General features: G+C 32.3%; 1 protein-coding gene across 18 annotated transcripts in view; it reads left to right on the top strand.

Moving 5' to 3' along the window:
- LOC143052272 (protein couch potato-like) overlaps nucleotides 1-10,466 on the top strand; it is a 92,008-nt gene extending 81,542 nt beyond the window's left edge. For 13 of the 18 annotated variants that reach the window (XM_076225273.1, XM_076225271.1, XM_076225267.1 and 10 more), the window contains 6 exons: nucleotides 635-658; nucleotides 1,288-1,311; nucleotides 4,253-4,476; nucleotides 6,255-6,324; nucleotides 7,508-7,666; nucleotides 9,798-9,937. In XM_076225273.1, the coding sequence (XP_076081388.1) occupies nucleotides 635-658; nucleotides 1,288-1,311; nucleotides 4,253-4,476; nucleotides 6,255-6,324; nucleotides 7,508-7,633 (468 nt within the window). In that variant the 3' untranslated portion in view covers nucleotides 7,634-7,666; nucleotides 9,798-9,937. Of the gene's footprint in view, nucleotides 1-634; nucleotides 659-1,287; nucleotides 1,312-4,252; nucleotides 4,477-6,254; nucleotides 6,325-7,507; nucleotides 7,667-9,797 lie in introns of those variants that run through there. The other 5 variants (XM_076225266.1, XM_076225263.1, XM_076225269.1 and 2 more) reach the window with 4 other exon arrangements.
- The last annotated feature ends 12,872 nt before the right edge of the window (nucleotides 10,467-23,338 follow it).

Genomic DNA, 23,338 nt, shown 5'->3' with positions numbered 1-23,338 from the left:
GGCTGGCAAAAAATTTGAAATGTTTTTAACATATAAAACTGAAGCCTGTTAGATCGACAAAATATACAATCTGGATCTGCTTCAATTTTGAATACTGTAAATTCAGAAATTATTGGGATGTTTTTATTATTGCGAAAAATGGGACGGTTATAATCGCAATTAATTAAACTCTCATTTTTAATATTTTTTATGAATTAAACAGGAATTTTCTCAATATCTAAAAAAAGAAAATTGCATTTTAGTCTGAAATGACAAAATACATTATTTTATACTCGCAATAAATTCTGAATTTACAGTATATTTGTTAAAAAAATTGAGGAAAAAGTAAGATTCTTTTATAGCCTCTTCAAAAACTAATTTTATAATTGATTATGTTGTCTTTATTTGTCAATATTTTTTGTTAATTGAAATACACATTTATTGCCTAGTAGAACACAAGTTCTGATTTGCTGAATCAAACCCAAAATTGATATGATACACAAGTTCTGATTTGCTGATTCAAACCCTGTGATTGATATGATACACAATTTCTGATTTGCTGATTCAAAACCATGATTGATATGAAACACAATTTTTAATTGGCTGTTCACTTATAGACCCACTGCTTAATTTTTGTACTATTTTTAATTTCCAGGAATGGATTCACCACTTCCCACAGGTAAATTTAACAACCATTAACAGTTAACAGTACCTCTATTTATTAACAGTTAATTAAATGACATGCATGACACATATATATATAGTTTTATCGGATGTATATTGGAATTTCCAGTGTAAATTTTAGTAACATGTTTTAAAATGAAAAACAATTCAACACTTCTTGCACAAGGTGGCGCCATCTCATTTACATTCTGATCTTTGAAAGAAAAAAGGGGAAGTAATTAAAATGGAAAAGAATTTCATTTATTTTGAAGGGTGTACATGTTTAAGTTTAATACAGTATTATACTCATGTTCATGTTAGTTTAACTCGTTTTAAATTATGTCTCAACAAACGAGAGAAATTTGAAAATTCAGCTGACAGCAACAAAAACTGAGGAAATAAAAAACGAAAGATGATGGTTGAAGTTAATATGCGAATGTGTTTTTCATTTTGTTCTGTGTGTCAAAACAGTATTTATTTTCCATTTTATCTAATCTTTAATGCATCATGCAAATTCTGGGTGCCAGGAAAATTAAGAGAAACAAAGAACAACATTATTTTATTACCATTACTGACTAAAATGCAAAAAAAATATAATATTTATGCCAGCCCATTTACAATATTTCCTTCTTTGAACATTTTTAGGAATGGATTACACATTTTCCTCAGGTAAAAGAAAAAATCCTCATTTAATGCACAATAGCTTGATGAAAAAAATATATCAAAATTCAATTTTTGACTTGTATGAATTTTGATATTTTCTATTCAATACTTTTAAAAAGTTTTTACCAAATAATGATTTAAAGTTTGGTTGTTGTATCGATATTAATGAAAATTTAATATGTGGTCTACAAGCAGTATAAATATACCATTGTTAATTCTGATAAATGTTACATGGAACGCAATTTTAATTTTAGCAATTTACTTTTTAACTGGAAAAAAATCTATCTGGTCCAAGTATAAAATTAAGCAGATGTGGTATGAATGCCAAAGACACAACTCTCCATCACAGGCCAAATGATGTAAATATAAGCAGTTATTGGCTGCCATCAAGAAAAAAATCCCAAACCATCTAGTCTGATATATAAGTCTCTGGCATGAAAAATGTAAAGTGATTCCAAGGGAAAATTATAGCACTCCATTTAAAAAAAATCACAGTTTACAAAATACACAACTATGACAGACATGAACAAATGACAACCGCTGAACTACAGGCTTCTGAAATGTATAAAATTTAGTAACCAATTGTAAATCTCTGTCGTCTATAGTTGAAAAAGTTCTACCAGTTTTAACTAGATAATGAATATCAATGGTGTTTTTATACTGTGTGTAACTTTTTGTCAACCTTTCTGTTGTTTGTTTTTAAAACTAAAGACAGACCTGAAATAAATTAAGCAGCTCATTTAACAAAAAAAATTATGGTGAGGTGGGTATATGAAAAATGAGAATAATTTTTTGTTCATCAAGCTATGAAAATAAAGTAATTCACAAATAAGTGTATGAAATAATTTCACTGTTATTCTTCACAAAAGCAGCTTTTCAAACTTGCAAATTGGTGGTATTTTCATTCATTTTCAGAAATCATATTTTAAAATAAATTTTCTAATTCAATTAATCAGAGATTTCTTCAGATATGTTTAAAGTCTGATTTGGAATGTCGTTAAAGTTGCCATTTTTTTCTGTCTTCAATATATTTTCTGGTTAAAAATTGAAGTTATTCAAATTAGTTTTATATTACATGTGTTTAATGCTGTAAAATTTTGAATTCAAATATTAAAATTTTGGATTTTAATTGATACTTTTTAAGAGAACAAATTTAATGTGAAATTTTTTTCAAATGAAATAACAATTTAAACTACCATCATTTTCATGTTTGAACATTATAAACAAATGCTTTATTTTGTCCTTATGTTAGTTTTCTGTTGCATGTCTTGTTCAGTTGCAATCTGGCTTTTATTCAAGCCTTTTTGTGAAGTTGCAATTCCTGCTTTTATTCATGTATCATTTTGGTAAGCGATCTATTGCTTTGTATGTTGTACCTATTCTCTCCCTTGACAGTGAAATTATTTCAGACATACATGGCTACATATTTAATGACGAGATTATGAAAAAAAAATTGAAGGGTCCTTACTTCTTATCTGTCTTCTGGTATAGGCTGACTTTTGTATTAAAGTTTTTCCTTCATTTGGAAATACGACCTTGACTGTATAGTCGGTCAAGGTCGATCAAAACTCCCATCATCAAGAAATAATATATAAAATAAAATAGGAATAATATCCTTTAACTGTTGAACAAAGAAATTTCCATTTTTAGACATCTGATTTCCCTTTTGAATTTTCAAACCTTTTAAATATAAATGCAGGTGTCCATTTACACAATTTATATTTCAAGGAAAGATAACTCTAATTGACCTTTAAGATTGTTTCAACAGGAACTTGAAGGAGAAAGTCAAAGTTGTTTGAGTAAAATTTCATTGCATGCGTCCTTAGTTTCAGCATGAACTTTGAACTTGTACAGGCTGCATGAACAACTAGTTACAGAATAACATGATATTAACAGCATGTTTAACACTTGTCTAAAGATCTGCTGTCGTCTGCTATCTGTGTCAATTAAAAAAAATGTATATATATCTAAATATTACCATGGATCAAGCTAATATTAAAAAAAAAATTTGAAAAGAAAAGTTTGTGCTACAACAAATAATTAATAAAAGTTAAAAAACAAAAACCAAAAAAAAAGTATTATATAGAATGCATTAAATAACTGATGCAAATACTTTGTAAATTTACTTTATGATTGAAAATTAGTCTTTTTCTTTTTGGTCATTTTTAAAAAGCTGATAGAAATAGTTTTAATCAAATTGTTTAAAATTTTGATTGAATAAGGTAATTTTTAGATATTTTACATTTTACAACCAGAGGTTCACTGACAAATTAAAAAAAAATGAAATATAATAAAATTTCACATGACAGTTTTTGTGAATTGTTATATGAAATAATGAAATAAGAAGAAATTGATTCATTGTAATTGTTTATGATATTAGTTTTCCAATAGAGATCATTTCTCTTCTCTGTGCTTATAACCTATTGCATCTTTGTAGCAGTGGGTTTGCTTACAGCTGATTTCATAATCGTGGTAGAATTTAGTTTATGCTCTTTATGTTTACTGTAAACCAACTTGTTTCCATGTTTTCGCGTTTAGATCTTTTCAGCCCACCTTGCAGTGATTCAATTTCACAATTTTAAGTTAAATTGATGCAGTTGAATAAGGTAAAAAGCCAACTTTTACATATTTGCAACGATTTGTATTCATGTTTTTTATCTGCTCGTGAAAATTTGTTGGTTTACAGTATTGTACTTGAGCTGAACGTATAAAGATTTTCAACCATTAAAAGTAAAAAATATAGTGCAAATAGAAATTCAGTCAAAATTAAAAAAAACTTGATTTATTATTAAAATTTTGTATTAGAAAAAAAAACTTGATATAAGAACTTTTGAGCAAGATACCAAAAACTGGAAACAGCTGTAACAGGCACAGATCATTAACATATCTATTTATAGAACCACTTATCACATGATCACTGGAATCACGGGTCTATGTTTATTAACAGATACATCACCCAGCAGTTGTAGCACCCCCTACGGCCGTATCAGCTGCCTTGCCACATCCGCCATTAGCAGCCACGCCTATTTTAACTAGCCCAATTAGCACGATGAGCACCCCCTCGACGTCGAGTTCGCCACTGATGCAGCAAAATGCACCGTGCTCCACGCTCTTTGTGGCCAATCTTGGTCAATTTTCATCTGAGCAGGAGCTAAAGGACTTGTTTAGCAGGTTAGTTCACTGGCCATCTTTGGGCCACTAACATGGTCCAAGTCACTTCAGGCATTTGGTAGAGGTCAGAGTTACTTCATTCTCTTATGGTCTCCATTGGTTTATAAGGTCTTGTTACTCTTGTGTTAGATGAATTTGTTTATCTTCTTATTTTAGACCAGTGTTGTATGCTGAATCCTGATCTTTACAACAAGTGGTTGTTCCTGTAAGGATTTCAGGTGTGCAAATGGTAAAAGTCGAACTATTGTAAATCATCTGACTATTGGAATTCAGAAATTTTTGATTTTTTGTAAAATCATAGAACCATTTCATATTCATGTAGTGGGTTATCTCCCCATGGTTTTTGTTTAGTCTTTGATTAAATTTAATCCTACCAGTACATATTTATTAATATTGTTGTTTTAGTGAAATTTGCTTTGTTTGAACTGGCACATGCTATATTTTGTTTGTTCTTTTCACCATTTTTCTTAAATCATTTCTCTCTTAAAAAAATATTTGGGAGGTGTTTGGTTTAATTTTATTTCACCTCTGAATCTTGTATATTGAACCTGCAATGTTACCCTGCCTCTGCCTGAAGTGATTTTGGATCTTTTCATAGCATCTTTGAAAATGGCAAATCTCTAAACACATCTTTGAATTTTTTGAATTTTTTTTTTACAAATATTTAAGGGATCTTTTACACCTTAATGCTTGGTATGTCTGGATGTTTAATTATCAAAATCAAATGTTGTGGCTATTGATACTAAATACATAATACAAAAAAAAACAAAAAAACGAGTGCTTATAAAATCAAATTTTGTTATGGGTCAAGTACTTCCAACTTGCCTACAGACTTTTTGGCAATGTCTTTTTTAGAACAAAATAAACTTAAAAAATCATAAAAATAGATAGTTGATTTCCAAATGAAATTGTGAATTATTCAAAAATAAAGGCAAATGTTTGATTTTTAAACAGAACTTGCAAAATAACAAAATAAGTCTAAACATATAGATTTTCAAGGATGCTAGTACTAATATATTAGTATAGATTATTTCTCACTTATCTGGGATTGACATACCTACATAGTATTTTTTCCAGAAATAATTTTCACTTTCTATGCATTACACCCTGTATATGACAAAATCAGTAGTATTGCTTCTTTTTAAACCCGTTTGATGTTGTACAAGGCAGCATATAGAATTTACAATTATAGAATGAATTTACAGCTATTCTACGATATATTGATTAAAATCTTAACAGATTTTTATTATATTTCACCATGTACCACTGACGACACTGCTTCAAGATAGTAGTAACCTGTTTTCATGCAATATGAAAGTGTTTGACAAGACCACATGGCATAAATGTTTAACCAATTAAAAAATAGATAATATGAAATGTATATGCATTATTTGTTGCATGCACATGTATCACACTGAAAAATCTATATAGTCACAGTTAAAGATTCTAGGTTTATAACAGTGGTCAGATTGAAGATGGTCAAAGAAATAAAACTTACAAGACTTTGAAGGAAAGATAACAACAGAAATTTAAGTAAACTCCAAAGAAAAAAAATCATTGACCATTAGGTTTTTGTGTTGTTTGTTTGCTGGATTTGCCACATCTCATGTAATTTGTTGAAGAAATTAACATCAAATGCTACATACTCAGATTTTAAGGTTTAGATATTTATCAACCCCTCACAAAATTATAGTCGCTTTGGTGTAGTGAATTCATATTGCCTTTATACTAAGAGTTTTTTTTTTTTAATATTTTCAAAGTTTTGCTTTTTCTTGTAGTTTTCAGGGTTTCAACCGGCTAAGAATGCATAATAAAGGAGGTTCACCAGTGGCATTTGTAGAGTTTCAGGTAAGTTAAAAGAAAATCAAAGTACTGTAAGCGCTGTAAGTTCTAGTCCATAAAAGTCATCAATATACAGTTATATTTGAACACATCTCACAAGTAGCAGCAAACATTTTGTTTATTCCATATAAAAAAATGCATAAAAGAAAGAGTTCTACATTTTCCAAATATGGATTACCAGACATTTGTCACGAGGAATGATTTGTCAACATTGTTATTTGAATAAACACAAAACCACAGGCTGTATATCAAACAAACTAACAAAACAAAATATCAGGCTTGTTAATTAAGTAGAAATCTGAAAGTGTTTATTTTCAAAATCAGGAAATAGTAAGTAAAAATATACAAACTTTTAATTCAACCTTGTTGGTGTAAAAAAAGTAGAAATGTGCTAACTGCCACTTACTTTAATTGATTATATCAATGTTATTCACAACCTAGCATGTCATCTATATTTGTCACTCAGCATCAACAGCAGGATTTGTTTGGTGCCTATATATTCTTAGCATCACTGCGTATTTATTTTTGTCTGGCTGTAAAAGTTCCCTCCCTTTGCACTGTAGCGTGTTAACAAGCATTAGATAATTGTTTTTTTTTGCCTTTTCTGTCATCACAAATATTCAGTGCCTTTTTACACACTTTTTCAGAAATCTGTGTTATCTCCCCTATATGTGCTCTTATTTGCATATTTTATCACATGACTTTCAAATTAGATCACATTGCCAGTCAATCATGTCACATGCTAGTTTTCTTCAACCAGAGGATTCAGATCATTTGCACTGTCAAAATATCCCAGTAAATAAATTGTCTACAAGGTGGATAATAGAGATTAAATTTCAAGATATTTGTTATTGCCTTAAATTCCCCCACAAAATCATCCCTTTACCTAGAACTACCTGGAACCAAAGCTTTCCTGTTGCAGTTGGTCAATGTTTATATCTCTTGAGTCAACTGGAAAAAAGGCCGTCTATTTGGATTCTACTGAGAAAAAAAGTATAGAAGAAATAAAATTTCTCAATGAGCCTTAAGTGTCAGATTGACTGATATTGCCTCAATGGGATGGCATTTATGAAATGGAAGTAAATTGTACAGTTAGACAGAATGCAGTGCCCTTAAATCATCTCAGATGGATCAGACAGAAACAAGTAATGCAAGGCCCAATGAAAATTTAATTTACATTTTATTCCAGGATTTAAAACAAGCAACAGAAGCATTGAATAGACTACAGGGTTTTGTTCTCCTCTCCTCTGATAGAGGAGGAATACGTATTGAATATGCAAAAAATAAGATGGGTGAGGTGGTGAGTGGACTTTAACACTGTTACTATGGTAACAACCCAATTAAACAAGTAAGAACAATTTATAAATCCTCTGGCTGTAGCTAGACAATGGAGTCCAAAAAAGGGGAGACAATTTACAAAGGGGCATAACTTGAGAGATAAACTGGATAAAAGTCTGAAATTTTTAGTAGATAACAAAAAGTCCAATCAACACCTGAATGTCGCAGGGACATGTTTTTATTCTTTCTCTTCAAACAATGCACATGATCTACTAATAAAATCTTATTATTTCCTTGGTCTAATTGAAAGGAAATTTGAATTTCATATTCTATATAACAAAGTAGCTTCACATTTTTATGCAGTTCACAAACAGATCATAGCTTACTGCAGCATGTTTCACAAACTTTTTATAGATGTTATAGCTCCCCCTTTTCTTTCTTTGTAGATGGTGTCAAAGCTGTGATGGTTTTTCCCTCTTTTATATTTTTCATCTTATTTTGAAATAATAAACAGTTGTTCAGATTTTTTTCTTTGAAAATAAGTACCCAAAAATATCTGTTTTTTATTTATTATACTGTTTATCAATCTAAACTCTTTTTTCACAGTACTGTTAAAAGGGAGGTAATTCAAAAAAGTTTTTCAATCAAATGGTACAAATTTATATTTATTTATTGTCAAAAGATGTGTGAGTGCAAAATTCATTAGAATCATAGGATAACTCCCAAGATTTCAACAAAAAATCAACCAATAATTATGACAGCCGAGATTTTAATATTGATAAGGAGGTTGCTCATAGTTCTTAATTTCGTACTGACATTTGATTCATTATTTTATGCTTAAAAATGAGTTAATTGCTGAAATTATCATTTTTCATTAGCCCTTATACATACATTTTCCTTTCCCTTTTTAAGAGAGAGAGAACCAGAGTGTTTCAATCAGATTTTCTTCTAAAACCTGCATATCTGAATTAAGTTCTTCATAGGTTTTCATTGTTTCATGTTTTTTTTTAAATTATTTGTCCATCTTATCTGTGTTTCATGGTTTTTTTTTAAATTATTTAATTGTCCATCTTTTCTGTGTTTCAATGCTATCAGATTTTACAAATGTAACCGAAGGACAATTTTGATAAGTATAAGTGTCTCTATGCATCAACAGATAGAGAAAGAACCATTTTAAACTATAAAAATACCAGATTAGGACATCAAAATGATTTTAGCATGTGCAGATATTTTTTTTCTACAAATATTTTCGTCATCCAAAACTTGACTTTTATTATGTGTTTATTCAGTTATTTTTATCAGCACATATAATTTAGTATGTTGTGTATCACATTGTCTCCCCTATTTTGACCCCAGTAGTGTAAATCACATGATCACTGCATGAGTAGGTGATTGGATACAGCACTGCCAATCAGATTAATGAACAACATCTCATAAAGCTGATAACCATTCATATTGAACATTTCAAAACTCTATGTAGATTTTGTTTCTATTTTCCTACCTTTTGTTTTTCACTATGCAGTAACATTAAAGCATGGGCAGACGCACAAAGCAGTTATTCTTTTAACCATGTTTATACATGTGAATATATAAAAATGTTTTTATAAACCAACCAACTTGAATGGAAATATTATTTTTCTTAGTATGCATACAAAAACCATTGTCTTTCAACCAACAACATACTTCAAGAAAATACACTGAAATTTTTGTATACCTCAAAAATATTCAAAAGAAAAAAACTTTACATTTCATGAATTGGAGCTGCAAGTAACAGACAATGTGTTAGTCCAAGATTTTTTAACTGATATATACTGTAAATTCAGACAATTTTTAGTGCATTTTAAAATTGTGACGTCTGAAAAGTAATAGTTTAATTTTTGGAATTTAAAAATGCTGCATTGGTATAGTGCATTCAAAATATATAAGACTTGCTTTTTTTTGTTTTTTTTTGTACAAACTTTTCTTGTTGCAAAAATAATCTTAGTGAAAATTCCTGAATTTACAGTATTTTCTTTACAATCTTATCATCTACAGCCTTCCAAAAAAATGAAATGGCTTCAGTCCTTTCATGAGTTTGGTTTTTTTTGGCGGAGAGGATCAGGTACTGGTGCAGAGTTATGTGGGTCATATTTCGCAGTAATGTTTTATTCATCTCTTATATATGACAATAATACTAAATAGAAATATCATATTGTTTTCAGGGTAAAAATCAAGAGGTTCCTATGATGGTACCCGGTCATACCACCATTTCACCCACCTCAGTGTTATGATCTCATTGGTCACCATGGACACAACTATTCTGCTTAATGATTGGACATCTTCATGGTTACCAAGGAGACAGAACTGATGACAATTTCCCGTAATAAAAGGGAGATAACTTATTTATTTGTTAATTCAATGGTTGTTAATGAATAGTTCAGTGATTTTTTTTTGTATTATATTATAATAAGTATATATCTATATATAGTGATTTAGCTATTTATATAAAATATGCATGAAATTTGTTGAAACCATTTTTTCTGGTTTTTATGTTGATATTGAATATTGTGTATTGATTATTTGTTTATTTGATTTAGTGTTTAGCTATGTATTGAAGGATTGTGATTGGCTAAGAAATAGAAAACAAGTTTTGATTGGTTACTGTCTTATTGAACACTTTGATAGGATGACCCATTAAATATTTAAACACAACCAAAGGTTAACTGCTAAAAAGTGACCTTTGATGGGTTATTTTTTTAAGAAAGTTTATTTGGTGATTTTTTTTTGCAATACAAAATACTGCTTGTCAAAAAGCATACCACTTTAAAAGAATTTGAAAACACTTCCGTAAACACATCAGAAAAAAAATAAAAAAGCTAAAAAAAAAAATATGAATAATATTTCACCTTATAATCATCACATGAAGTAAGATAGATTAATTCACTAAATTGACACATTTTCAATAGCCAATCACAATCCTTGATTAACTAGCTTCATTTTCATATTTAAATCATGTTATTTTTTGTCTGTGTTATTCCTTGAATATTTATTTTTTGAGGTCAGTTCAGGTGAAGTTTTGAAGTACACAAAGCCAGAACTTCTGGTTCAGAAATTAATTTTCTATTATAGTCCATTTTGGAAGCCATGCTCAAAACTCGATCTTTCAAAAACAATTCTGTGTTTTTTTCACTTTGTTTAATATTCAACTAAATTCAGACCTATTAAAAAAAAAATCGAACAAAAAATATACCTGGGGAGATCATATTTAGAATGAAGATTATTGAATTGAATAAAAAAATAAATGTTCAAGTGAGCTACCTTAGTAATAGTCTCATAATTTGTTATTGATATTACATAATTAGTAAAGAGTTTTGATTAGCTCTTTTTCCGTCCAATCATTTCTTCAACATATCTTCACTGCAGGGGCATATCTATATTCAAACGAACAGTTATTATGCCTTTTAATTTTAATGATTGCACAGATCCTCTGCGGCGTTTTATGCATTGATGTAGTGAGGAATTCGCCGTTTCAGAATCTAATGCATTCTGGGTAATATTGAGGAATTGCTTAAGATGTGAGTTGTAATACAAACTGTGTGCAATTCTTCAAATAATCAGAACAATTCAGGGATTTTGTTTTGTTTTTTATTCAAAATGTAAATTTTTAATCACACGAGGAGCTGTAAATTACAGCAGCCTCTTGTACCATACACAAAAAAGTATAATCTAGATTTTATAAAGTATTCAATCAAATTTGAAAATTTCGATGTGTTCTGTACGAACAATGAATATGAATAAAAATTTATTTAGTTTTAATTTTGTTTTAAAAATTAGATCGTTTACCAGAAAGGAGTTTGAAATAGTTAACAAAAATTTTGGTAGATCGAAAAACTCATTTATTATTAATCCGAAACCATGACAACGAATACTTTTCATCTTTTTAATATGCAAATTGTGTATCTGTGTTAATGATATTCTCTGTTTTGGTTGTGCAAAAAGTTCATAAAAATTCCTTGAATTATTAGATTTTAATCTATTAATTATCTTTATTTGAATTAACAATGTAAATCGTTCAGGAGTTTGAAATTCCAGCCTATGACGTGATGAACAACTGGACCAATTTAAGCATCTCATCATTTTTTTTTAAATGGTCCCCCATTTTTTGTACATTTTTTGAAGTATTCCCTTCGAACAAATGCTTTGAAATTGACATTTTTTTCAATGACATTCCACTTGTAATAATTTCCAATGCTATTATTGTTAATTGTTCTAATATTATATGTGTTGACGAAAAAACATCAAACTTTTTATGCAAATGTTGTTTACAATTTGTTGTTTTGTTTAAATTGTAAAATGGAGGCAACCATATATAGTGCTGTGTAAGTGTTTTGTGTGTGAAATCAATTTCAGCTGTCTTGACAATAAATTGAGTAGTCTCCCTTGTAATTGTGAGAAATGACAATTACCTCCCTTTGATTTATATCTAAAATGTAGAATAAAAAAATAATTAACTATTGATGTTAATGTTTTTTTCTGACAATTTACCAAGAGTTTTTCTCTAATCAAGAACAAACAAACAAAAAAGATGCATTGTTAAGAGAGCTGAAATTTTTTGTAAATATTAAATGTGTTACATGTCTTTTTATACTTTTTTCATGAAAAGAATATTTAGATGATAGAATTAAATTGATGAAACTCTCCATAATGACATTGTTTTCAAATAGAAGCAATATAGAGTGTTTGTAGAGAATTATTTTCATTTTTTGCTTTATTATTTATTTTGCTCATTGAGGTCAACATAAGGTGATTGACATTGCTTGTAATATAATCAAATATTGAATTATTATTTTGTATATTTTTCCTTTGTTGGACCCCAAAATCTTACAGTTTTTGTTTGCTTTTCTGTCTCAAGAGAAAGAAATTGCCATTGGTGGGGTTCGTGAAAGGAGGGTTATAAGCTTTTTGTATTACTCAGTATTTATATCCCTTCTAGAGCCTCAATATATGAAATCCATACTAAGTTGTAGTGTCATGTTTAGTTGCATATAATTTTAGTCATATTTTATGTTTACAATGAAGTTTTTTCTGATAAACAAACAGCAATAACCTACTTTTCATGTGACCCAGTTAAATATTGATAGACCTCTTATGCATCTTGGAAAACAATTCCTAAACAGGGTTTTATTTTATCTGTGTTTAATGAAAAGTGGGATTAAGCAGAATTTGATCATCCCTTTTGGTGCCCCATTTTTTGTTTGTTGTGTTGGTTACTAGGTGATTTCTTTTTCATGGGAGAGGAATATGTTTGGTTATAGAAAATAGTTACTGTTTTTTTTTATTATTTACTGCGTAAAAATGGGTACAGGCTATGCCTTACTTAAACAAAGCTGATATTTAGGTTAGAAGAAAATGAACTCAACATTGGGAGAATTTGACAAAGAAAGTGCTTCAGTGAACAGTATTGTTTCATTTAATATTCAATTTTACTCACCAATGATAATTCATTTAAAGTCTGCTCAGTTAACTTCATGTTTTTAATAAATAAATAAAATACATTTTTATACCAAAATCTACTTAATCCGTTCAGTAGTTGTCTGTTCTTTGTCTTCTCAAGGGAGATAACTCTAGCTTCAAACAAGTTCTAGGAATTATATCTTCAAAAGGAGGGTAGACAATTCCGGTATAGCTTATTAAACAGTATTTAGATAAGTAATACTCAGAATATTTTTCATGAACAAAGCTTTTCTGTTGTTTTATTCCAAACTGCTGTACAAAATTTGTGTTCTTTTTTTTAGTTGAAAATAATATGTCATTTTCATAAAACTAACAAAAAATATTCTTGATACAGGGTAAAAATGAAAGCAATATCTTATATTCAAGACCTTTTTTTCTTTTGTTTTATTATTTGTCCTTTTCTACTTATTTCTTATTTAATTTTTTGGTTAAGGTAGAATTAACAATATATCTGTGCAATATTTAGGACTTTTTTATAAATATAATTCTCCAATGATTTCTATAATAATTTTACTAATTGTCTAATGACAAAGCAATATATGTTGAAGGTTTTGAATGTTTATTATAATTTGAACTTTATTACCTCCATCGAAGAGAGTTTTGTATTTCTATTGAAAGAGTATAATGCTAGTATTTAATAAAAAGAATTTCTTACGAAAATCTTTAATAATGGTAAAAACGAATAATGTATTTGAAATAAAACTTCAATTTTGTTTGGAATATTTAATTTTTATAAATATGAAGATCAGCTTCAGGATGCTCTTTTATTCATCAAGATAATCTAATTAAAGTTTTTTCCTAATAAAGACAATTGACTATACAAATCACTTATATGTTTTTATGATAAGACAATTGACTGTACAGATTAAAGACAATTGACTGTACAGATTAAAGACAATTGATAGTACAGATTAGAAAGGTACAGTTTTTATGGGTAAAATAGTTAGTAGCCTGTGATAATTTGTTTATAAATATTTAATAAATGGATTAAGATAAAAATTATGTAAATTAGATGATTTGTGACTAAATGAATTAACTAATCAAAACTTTAAATAAATAAATTCCTTGACCTCTTTTATATATAGTCTGAAATATCATGTAAATAGGAAATCTATTTATAGTAACAATTGAATTTGGATGTGTACAGACAGTATATATATATACACTTGTTAACAATTCAAGTAAACTTTTTCACAAGATTCTAACCATTTGTTAACAAATTATATTAGCCTACACTACTATACCCATAATATGCAATTCTTAATAAACAAAATGGGCTTTGATTTTGAAATGCATCATTTAATCCAAATCTGTAATGCTGTAGGAAAACTTAAAATTTTAACTCAACACTTAGTCATGGGTCCAGATTTCATATTTGAATGCATCATATATGTTTTGTTCCCCTTTCTTTTCTAGGGCATTATATTTATGCAGTTTGACTGTCTGTACACAACCAAATTTTCATCAGTAGTTCTGTATAGTTAGTTGTTGATTCTCTGGTCAGAGACTAAATTATTTAGTTGTGTGATTGTAAATTGTAGATGTGTGATGGTTACATGGTCATTTTATTGTAAAATATCCACTCCCAGGTCACCATGGTTACATGGTGGTTTTTTATTGTGGAAATTTCCAAACCAAGTTCCCTGGCAATGCTACTTAAATTTTTTACATATAATCTTTTTGTAATTTATTCGGCCAAAATATACTTATTTAGAGGTTCGATACCTGTTTTCAAATGTTTACTTCCATATATTCAGACTTCTGTATATGTTTTTTGTATTTTGATATTTTTGTTCAATTTACAAAGCACTAGATGTGCATGGTTCAGGTTGTTGTACTTTTAGTTCTGATTTGTAGAAAAATCAATTCAAAATCAATTGTTATTAGAGTGATGTAAAACTCATAATTCAACTAAAATTAAATTTACTTTTGGCCATTATTTAATACATTCAAATTTTGTAATCATTTTTTTTTCCTTGCCAGTGGCATTCAGAAAGATTGTGCAATGTTACTTTTGCTCAAGACAATTTTAATTTATGCATTTGACCTTCTGACCTTCAACAAAGGTTAAAAGTGCCATATAGTATTCAAACACAAGTCGAACTTTTGACACACATATCTCTTACTTTTGACCAATTTTAGCTTGAAAAAGTCATCCTAATAAATTGTAATGTAACTATTTCTTTTAATCACATGATCCTTTGTATTAGTTTTGATTGGTTGTTGAAGGTCAAATGGTCTTTTGCTGTTACTATGACAATGACAGAGTTCGTGACTGTTTATATCTGAAATAAATCAGCAGATGTCTCCATTTATATGTGTTTATTTTTTTTTCTTTGTTAGCCATATATTGATGAGATAGATATAAGAAGAGGTGGTATGAGTGCCAATGAATCAACTCTCCATCCAAGTCACAATATGGAAAAGTAAACCAATATAGGTTAATGTAATGTCTTCAATAGAGGTTATCTGAGCTGTGGATGAAGTGTGAAAAAGGGGATGAGCATTTGTTAAGCTGAGGGTGATTTAAATTGTTTTGAGTGCAGTAAATCCATTAGTAATTAGACATAAAGGGATTTTATATTGGCTATTCCCAACACTTGGTATCGTGTCAAGACTTAAATGTGATCAGTCAATTTGATAATTTATTCTTTCTTCAGTCCTACATGATGTAAACAATTGGTATTTGATTCCTCTGTACTGAACATTTAAAAGTTAGTTCAAAGATTAAATGCCTGGATAAAGTGACTCTTAAAAAAAATTGGTACAATTTTATTGTCGAGCCAGCAACTTTTGTGGCAGAAAGCTCAACATATGGATAGTGATCCAGCAGCGGGTTTGGCTAACTTCTTAAAAGCTTTAATATTTTAGAAGGTGGAAGACCTGGATGTTTCATACTTTGTATATAGATGTGCTTCATGTTACAAAAGTTTCCGTCTGTCTTAAACTCATTTTCATGGTTCAGTGACTACTTGAAAAAAAGTTATAATTTTTTGTAATGTTTATTTCTCTCATTATGAGTATAAAAACTATATTTGGTATATGCGTACCTTGCAAGGTCCTCATGCCCATCAGACAGTTTTCACTTGACCTCAACCTCATTTCATGGATCAGTGTACAAGGTTAATTTTTTGGTGGTCAAGTCCATATCTCAGATACTATCAGCAATAGGTCTAGTATATTCGATGTATGGAAGAGCTGTAAGGTGTATATGTCCAACTGGCATGGTGTCATCTGACCTTGACCTCATTTTCGTTGTTCGGTGGTTATACATGTAGTTGAATTTTTGTGTTTTGGTCTTGGTTTTTTTATACTGGATGCAATAGGACAACTATATTTGGTGTATGGAATGATTGTAAGTTGCACATGTTTCATGGCAGGTGTTGCCTGACCTTGACCTAATTTTCATGGTTCAGTGGTCAAAGTTTAGGTTTTGAGTTTTGGACTTTTTTTCTAATACTAGATGCAATAGGTCAACTATATTTGTTGTATATATATATATATATGGAAGGATTGTAAGCTGTTCATGTTTGCCTGGCATGGTTTATCTGACCTTCACCTCATTTTTATAGTTCATTGGTCAATGTTTAGTTTTCTTAGTTAAGTCTGTTTCTTAGAAACTATAAGCAATAGGTCAACTTTATTTACTGTACTGAATGATTGTAAGATGCACATGTATTTTTGTTTGGTTTATCTGATCCTGATCTCATTTTCTTGGATCATGTTAAGTTAATGTGATAGTTGTAGTACAGCTTTATATTTAGGACTGTCAACATCATATCAATGATTAGTAAACATGGTAAAGATGGCGAGACATTTCAGTGTGTGCACTCTCGTTTGCATTATAGAGATTATGCTGTGTTTTATTCAACTAATATAAACATCAAAATTCACCACATTCAGAAAATACATTAAAACCTATCTAATTTATTGATTATTGTGGAAAAGTACTCTTAGAACATTAAATATGATCAATGTTCCAGGGTATCTAAATTTATTGGCTGATCGAACCCAATAGATGTATAATCAATCACTGGGGTGTACAGTGTTCCATGGTCTGATACATTGGTAGACTGATCAGACCTGTCGTCAGTACAGATACCTAAATTGGTCTACTATGTTCAATTGTCTAATGAACGAATAAACTGACCAAGCTTAGCTAAGGTACAAGCTCTCACTCTTGTGTACATTCTTCCAATGTTTGATGAATTGATGGACTGGTCAGGTCTAGTACAAATACAAGCTCCCATTCTGATTGGGCCTAGCCAAGTAAATCAACCACACTGGTGAACAGTGTTCTATTGTTTGGTGAATTGATCTACTGATCAGGCCTAGCTAAGTAAAGTCAACCACACTGGTGAACAGTGTTCTATTGTTTGGTGAATTGATAGACTGATCAGGCCTAGCTACAAACAATCACCCATACTGGTGTGCAGTGGACCTCTGTCTGATGAAATGATTGACTGACCAAACGTAGCTAAGTACAATCACCCACAGGGTTCCACTGTCTGATAAATTATAGACTGATCAGGTCAAGCTTAAGTTCAAGCACCCACAATGAAGTACAGTGTCCATTGTTTCATGAATTGATTGACTTGTCAGGCCCAGCTAAAGTAGTTATGTGGGGAATTGAAAAACTGAACTGGCCTATCTAAGTTACAACCACCCATTCTGGTGTACATGTAGTGTTCCATTGTCTGATAAATTTATTAAGTACATTCAATCGCACTGGTGCACAATGTTCTATATATTGTTTGATGAATTGAACTGGGCAGGCATAGCTTAAGTACAAGTACCTACTATAGTGTACAGTGTTCCATTTTCTGGTGAATTGATTGACTGGGCAGGCATAGCTTAAGTACAAGTACCTACTATAGTGTACAGTGTTCCATTGTCTGGTGAATTGATTGACTGGGCAGGCATAGCTTAAGTACAAGTACCTACTATGGTGTACAGTGTTCCATTGTCTGGTGAATTGATTGACTGGGCATGCATAGCTTAAGTACAAGTACCTACTATGGTGTACAGTGTTCCATTGTCTGGTGAAGCGATTGACTGGTCAGGTCTAGCGAACGTACAAGTACCTACTATGGTGTACAGTGTTCCATTGTCTGATGAACTGATTGACTGGGCAGGCATAGCTTAAGTACAGGTACCTACTCTGGTGTACAGTGTTCCATTGTCTGGTGAATTGATTGACTGGGCAGGCATAGCTCAAGTACAAGTACCTACTCTGGTGTACAGTGTTCCATTGTCTTGTGAATTGATTGACTGGGCAGGCATAGCTTAAGTACAAGTACCTACTATGGTGTATAGTGTTCCATTGTCTGGTGAATTGATTGACTGGGCAGGCATAGATTAAGTACAAGTACCTACTATGGTGTACAGTGTTCCATTGTCTGGTGAATTGATTGACTGGGCATGCATAGCTTAAGTACAAGTACCTACTATGGTGTACAGTGTTCCATTGTCTGGTGAAGCGATTGACTGGTCAGGTCTAGCGAACGTACAAGTACCTACTATGGTGTACAGTGTTCCATTGTCTGATGAACTGATTGACTGGGCAGGCATAGCTTAAGTACAGGTACCTACTCTGGTGTACAGTGTTCCATTGTCTGGTGAATTGATTGACTGGGCAGACATAGCTCAAGTACAAGTACCTACTCTGGTGTACAGTGTTCCATTGTCTTGTGAATTGATTGACTGGGCAGGCATAGCTTAAGTACAAGTACCTACTATGGTGTATAGTGTTCCATTGTCTGGTGAATTGATTGACTGGGCAGGCATAGATTAAGTACAAGTACCTACTATAGTGTACAGTGTTCCATTGTCTGGTGAATTGATTGACTGGGCAGGCATAAATTAAGTACAAGCACCTACTATGGTGTATAGTGTTCCATTATCTGGTGAATTGATTGACTGGACAGGCATAGCTTAAGTACAAGTACCTACTATGGTGTACAGTGTTCCATTGTCTGGTGAATTGATTGACTGGGCATGCATAGCTTAAGTACAAGTACCTACTATGGTGTACAGTGTTCCATTGTCTGGTGAAGCGATTGACTGGTCAGGTCTAGCGAACGTACAAGTACCTACTATGGTGTACAGTGTTCCATTGTCTGATGAACTGATTGACTGGGCAGGCATAGCTTAAGTACAGGTACCTAATCTGGTGTACAGTGTTCCATTGTCTTGTGAATTGATTGACTGGGCAGGCATAGCTCAAGTACAAGTACCTACTATGGTGTATAGTGTTCCATTGTCTTGTGAATTGATTGACTGGGCAGGCATAGATTAAGTACAAGTACCTACTATTGTGTACAGTGTTCCATTGTCTGGTGAATTGATTGACTGGGCAGGCATAAATTAAGTACAAGCACCTACTATGGTGTACAGTGTTCCATTGTCTGGTGAATTGATTGACTGGACAGGCATAGCTTAAGTACAAGTACCTACTATGGTGTACTGTGTTCCATTGTCTGGTGAATTGATTGACTGGGCAGGCATAGCTTAAGTACAAGTACCTACTATGGATACAGTGTTCCATTGTCTGGTGAATTTATTGACTGGGCAGGCATAGCTTAAGTACAAGTACCTACTATGGTATACTGTGTTCCATTGTCTGGTGAATTGATTGACTGGACAGGCATAGCTTAAGTACAAGTACCTACTATGGTATAAAGTGTTCCATTGTCTGGTGAATTGATTGACTGGACAGGCATAGCTTAAGTACAAGTACCTACTATGGTGTACTGTGTTCCATTGTCTGGTGAATTGATTGACTGGGCAGGCATAGCTTAAGTACAAGTACCTACTATGGTATACTGTGTTCCATTGTCTGGTGAATTGATTGACTGGACAGGCATAGCTTAAGTACAAGTACCTACTATGGTATAAAGTGTTCCATTGTCTGGTGAATTGATTGACTGGACAGGCATAGCTTAAGTACAAGTACCTACTATTGTGTACAGTGTTCCATTGTCTGGGCAGGCATAGATTAAGTATAAGTACCTACTATGGTGTGCATTGTTCCATTGTCTGGTGAATTGATTGACTGGACATGCATCATGGGCGGATCCAGGATTTTTGAAAGAGGGGGCGTAGTTTTTAAAGATCGCCGAGCGGAGCGAGGCGAACATATTTTTGGGCCCTTTTTAGGACTAAAAACATAAAATAAGTGAAATATGCACTTTTTAAACGGTTCCTGTCGTGGGGCATGCATATTTTGTATTTGCTGTTAAGGTGTAAGGGTTGGACATTTTCGATGCTGTATTCTCCCTATTGATTGTCTATCATAAAATGATAGTATGCAGTGGCGGATCCAGGGGGGGGGGTTCCGGGGGTGCGCACCCCCCCCTTTATTTTTGCCGATCAATGCATTTGTATCGGGACATATGTTTTGCACCCCCCCTTTGTCCTGGGTTAGCACCCCTTAGCACCCCCCCTTTCGAAAATTCCTGCATCCGCCCCTGGTATGGATCCAAAGCTATGTACTGATACATTTAATGTGGGATTTATCAGAAAAACATAGACATGGAAAATTCTCGCACGTATGTTGTAAGTTAAGTTAGAATAACCTCACAGATTTCTTGTTGTAAACAAGATATACGCTGGGCTATTCGATTGAATTTGAAATACGACCGACACGAGTTAAAAAAGACAAACAAGCAATTTTTATCCAAATGTTTGGTTGATATGTTTCACCAAGACAATAAGGGATGTAAAGGGTTCCAAATCAATCAAAGGCTAAGATTGAGTCTGAAATGACAACGAATTTATGAATGACGGCCGACAAAGGAGACATAACGGCCACACCCAGCAAGCAGGTTGCAGTCTGGTCTTGAAAAAAGTATTCCATATATATCAGTTCTGCGAAACAGACATTCCGGTCAGACATGAAAACCCTTGCCACAAAAAAATGTGCCCGCTTTTATTCATCATGTTTATTTAATGCTAAATAATTCTGTTGGGAATTTTCGTTTCTAATAGCAAAAAAGTGGACAAGAGTTTTGTTTTGCGTCCAGAATTTTTGATTAAGGCAAAAATCAGAGTCAATTTTTTTTCTCTCTCAAATATCTAAGACTGTCTCCTCAAATCAAATGGTTCGTACTCACGACTTTAAATCTATATAGAGCTTATACTGACTGGGGATCATTATTCAGCTATATTATTTTAAATAGGCTGGGGCGTTTGGGGTTAATCGTGTTTCCGTAGTTAGATAGTATTGCTGTGGAACTTTTTTTTCATGAGAGTGCAATAGTCTATAGAGCATTACTTTCTGTTTGGTGGAATAGTGAAATAGAAGTCAATATGTTCTTGCTAAATTCTGTGTCGCTTTGAAGGTGTCATGATTGTCATCCGCAGCCTACGCAACATGTTAATGTAATTTGAATTTCAAAATGACTGAGAGACGTTTTATTCGACGCACTGCAGGCCAACTGCACCATAGCGAATCAAAAGACTTTGATAATCAGTAAATTCCAGCGAAAAATATCTTTATAAGTCAAGAATTGTCGCATAAAAATCAAATAGTAGTACACGGGAAATGGAAAAATTCACGAAGTCTAGTCTGATTAATCATTTTACAAAAAAAAAAAAAAAAAAAAAAAAAGTCCGAGCAAAGGGGGGGGGTACGCCCTCTACGCCCCCTCTGGATCCGCCACGGGGCATAGCTTAAGTACAAGTACCTACTATGGTGTACAGTGTTCCATTGTCTGGTGAATTGATTGACTGGACAGGCATAGCTTAAGTACAAGTACCTACTATGGTGTACAGTGTTCCATTGTCTGGTCTATTGATTGACTGGACAGGCATAGCTTAAGTACAAGTACCTACTATGGTGTACAGTGTTCCATTGTCTGGGAAATTGATTGACTGGGCAGGCCTAACTAACATACAAGTACCTCCTCTGGTGTACAGTCTTCTACTGTCTACTGAATTGATAGACTTTGAATGATTGATAAGCCAAGCTAAGAAACACTATCTTCCTATGTGTACAGTGTTCCATTGTCTTAGTAATTGGATGACTGATAAGGTGTTGCTTAGATACAAATATCTACTCTGTTGTACAGTTTTCCACTGTGTAATAAATTGATTGACTGATTCGGCCTAGCTAAAGCACACGCACCCACCTGGTTGACAGGGTTTCTGTGTTTAATGAACTTACTGGCTGAGCAGGCTTTGTGAAAAAAAACCACTATAAATCCTAGGTTAAGTACAAGCACCCACACTGGTGTATAGTGTTCCCTTGACTTGTGAATAGATTGACTGCACAGGGGTCCTGTGTTTACTGAACTTATTGGTTGATTAGGCCTTGTGAAAAAACAATAACCCCAGGGTAAAGTACAAGCACCCACGCTGGTGTATAGTTTTCCCTGGTCTGGTGATTTGATTGACTTCTTATTCCTAGCCTAAGTACAAGCCCCCACACTGGTGTGCAGTGTTCCCTTGTCTGGTGAATTGATAGAAGGATCAGGACTAGCAAAGTTACAATCACCCATTCTTCTCCACTGTGTAATGAATTAACTGGTTAGGCCTAGTTTAAATACAAGCATCTGACTCTGGTGTACAGTGTTACACTGTCTGATGAATTGAGACTGACCAGGCCTAGTGAAATTACAATGACCGACACTGGTGTACAATTGATTTACTGACTATGATTAGCTAGAGTATCGATATCTACATGTGGAGTAGGATCTGACGACCATTCCGAAGCACCAGTGATCACCTCCGTTTTTTTGGTGGGATTCGTGTTGCTCAGTTGTGTTTTGTGAACTGTTGTGTTTTGGTGGTTTTCTTTATTTTTGTCATTGCATTCTCAGAATTGTGGGTTTGAATGTCCCTTTGGAATCTTAGGAAGCTACCATTTGATTTTTATGGGGGGTGGGGGTGGGGGGAGGAGGGGAGCTAGGATGAAATTTGAAAAAAATAGGCAGGACAGGAGTTTCGAGTAAAAAAAAAGGCAGGATGAGACACTTGCAAAAAAAAAAGTCAGGACGACAATTTAGGTAAAAAAAAGTCAGGATAAACTAAAAAAAAAAAAAAAAAAAGGCAGGACCGAACAGAGCAAAAAATAAAAAGGCAGGACAGAGATTACAGAAAAAAAATGCAGGACAAAATTTTTCATCCTAGACATTATTATTATATAGCGACATAGTGTATTTTTCATGGATAAGTGATTTTAAGAAAAAATAATTACACAAAATCAATCGACACAAAATATGGAAACAGGTGAAAATAATATGATCAA

The sequence above is a fragment of the Mytilus galloprovincialis genome, chromosome 11 (genome assembly GCF_965363235.1).
Source record: "Mytilus galloprovincialis chromosome 11, xbMytGall1.hap1.1, whole genome shotgun sequence".
Taxonomy (NCBI): Eukaryota; Metazoa; Mollusca; class Bivalvia; order Mytilida; family Mytilidae; genus Mytilus; species Mytilus galloprovincialis.
The sequence above is the reverse complement of the archived record's forward strand: the minus strand, read 5'-3'. Positions and strand labels throughout refer to the sequence as shown.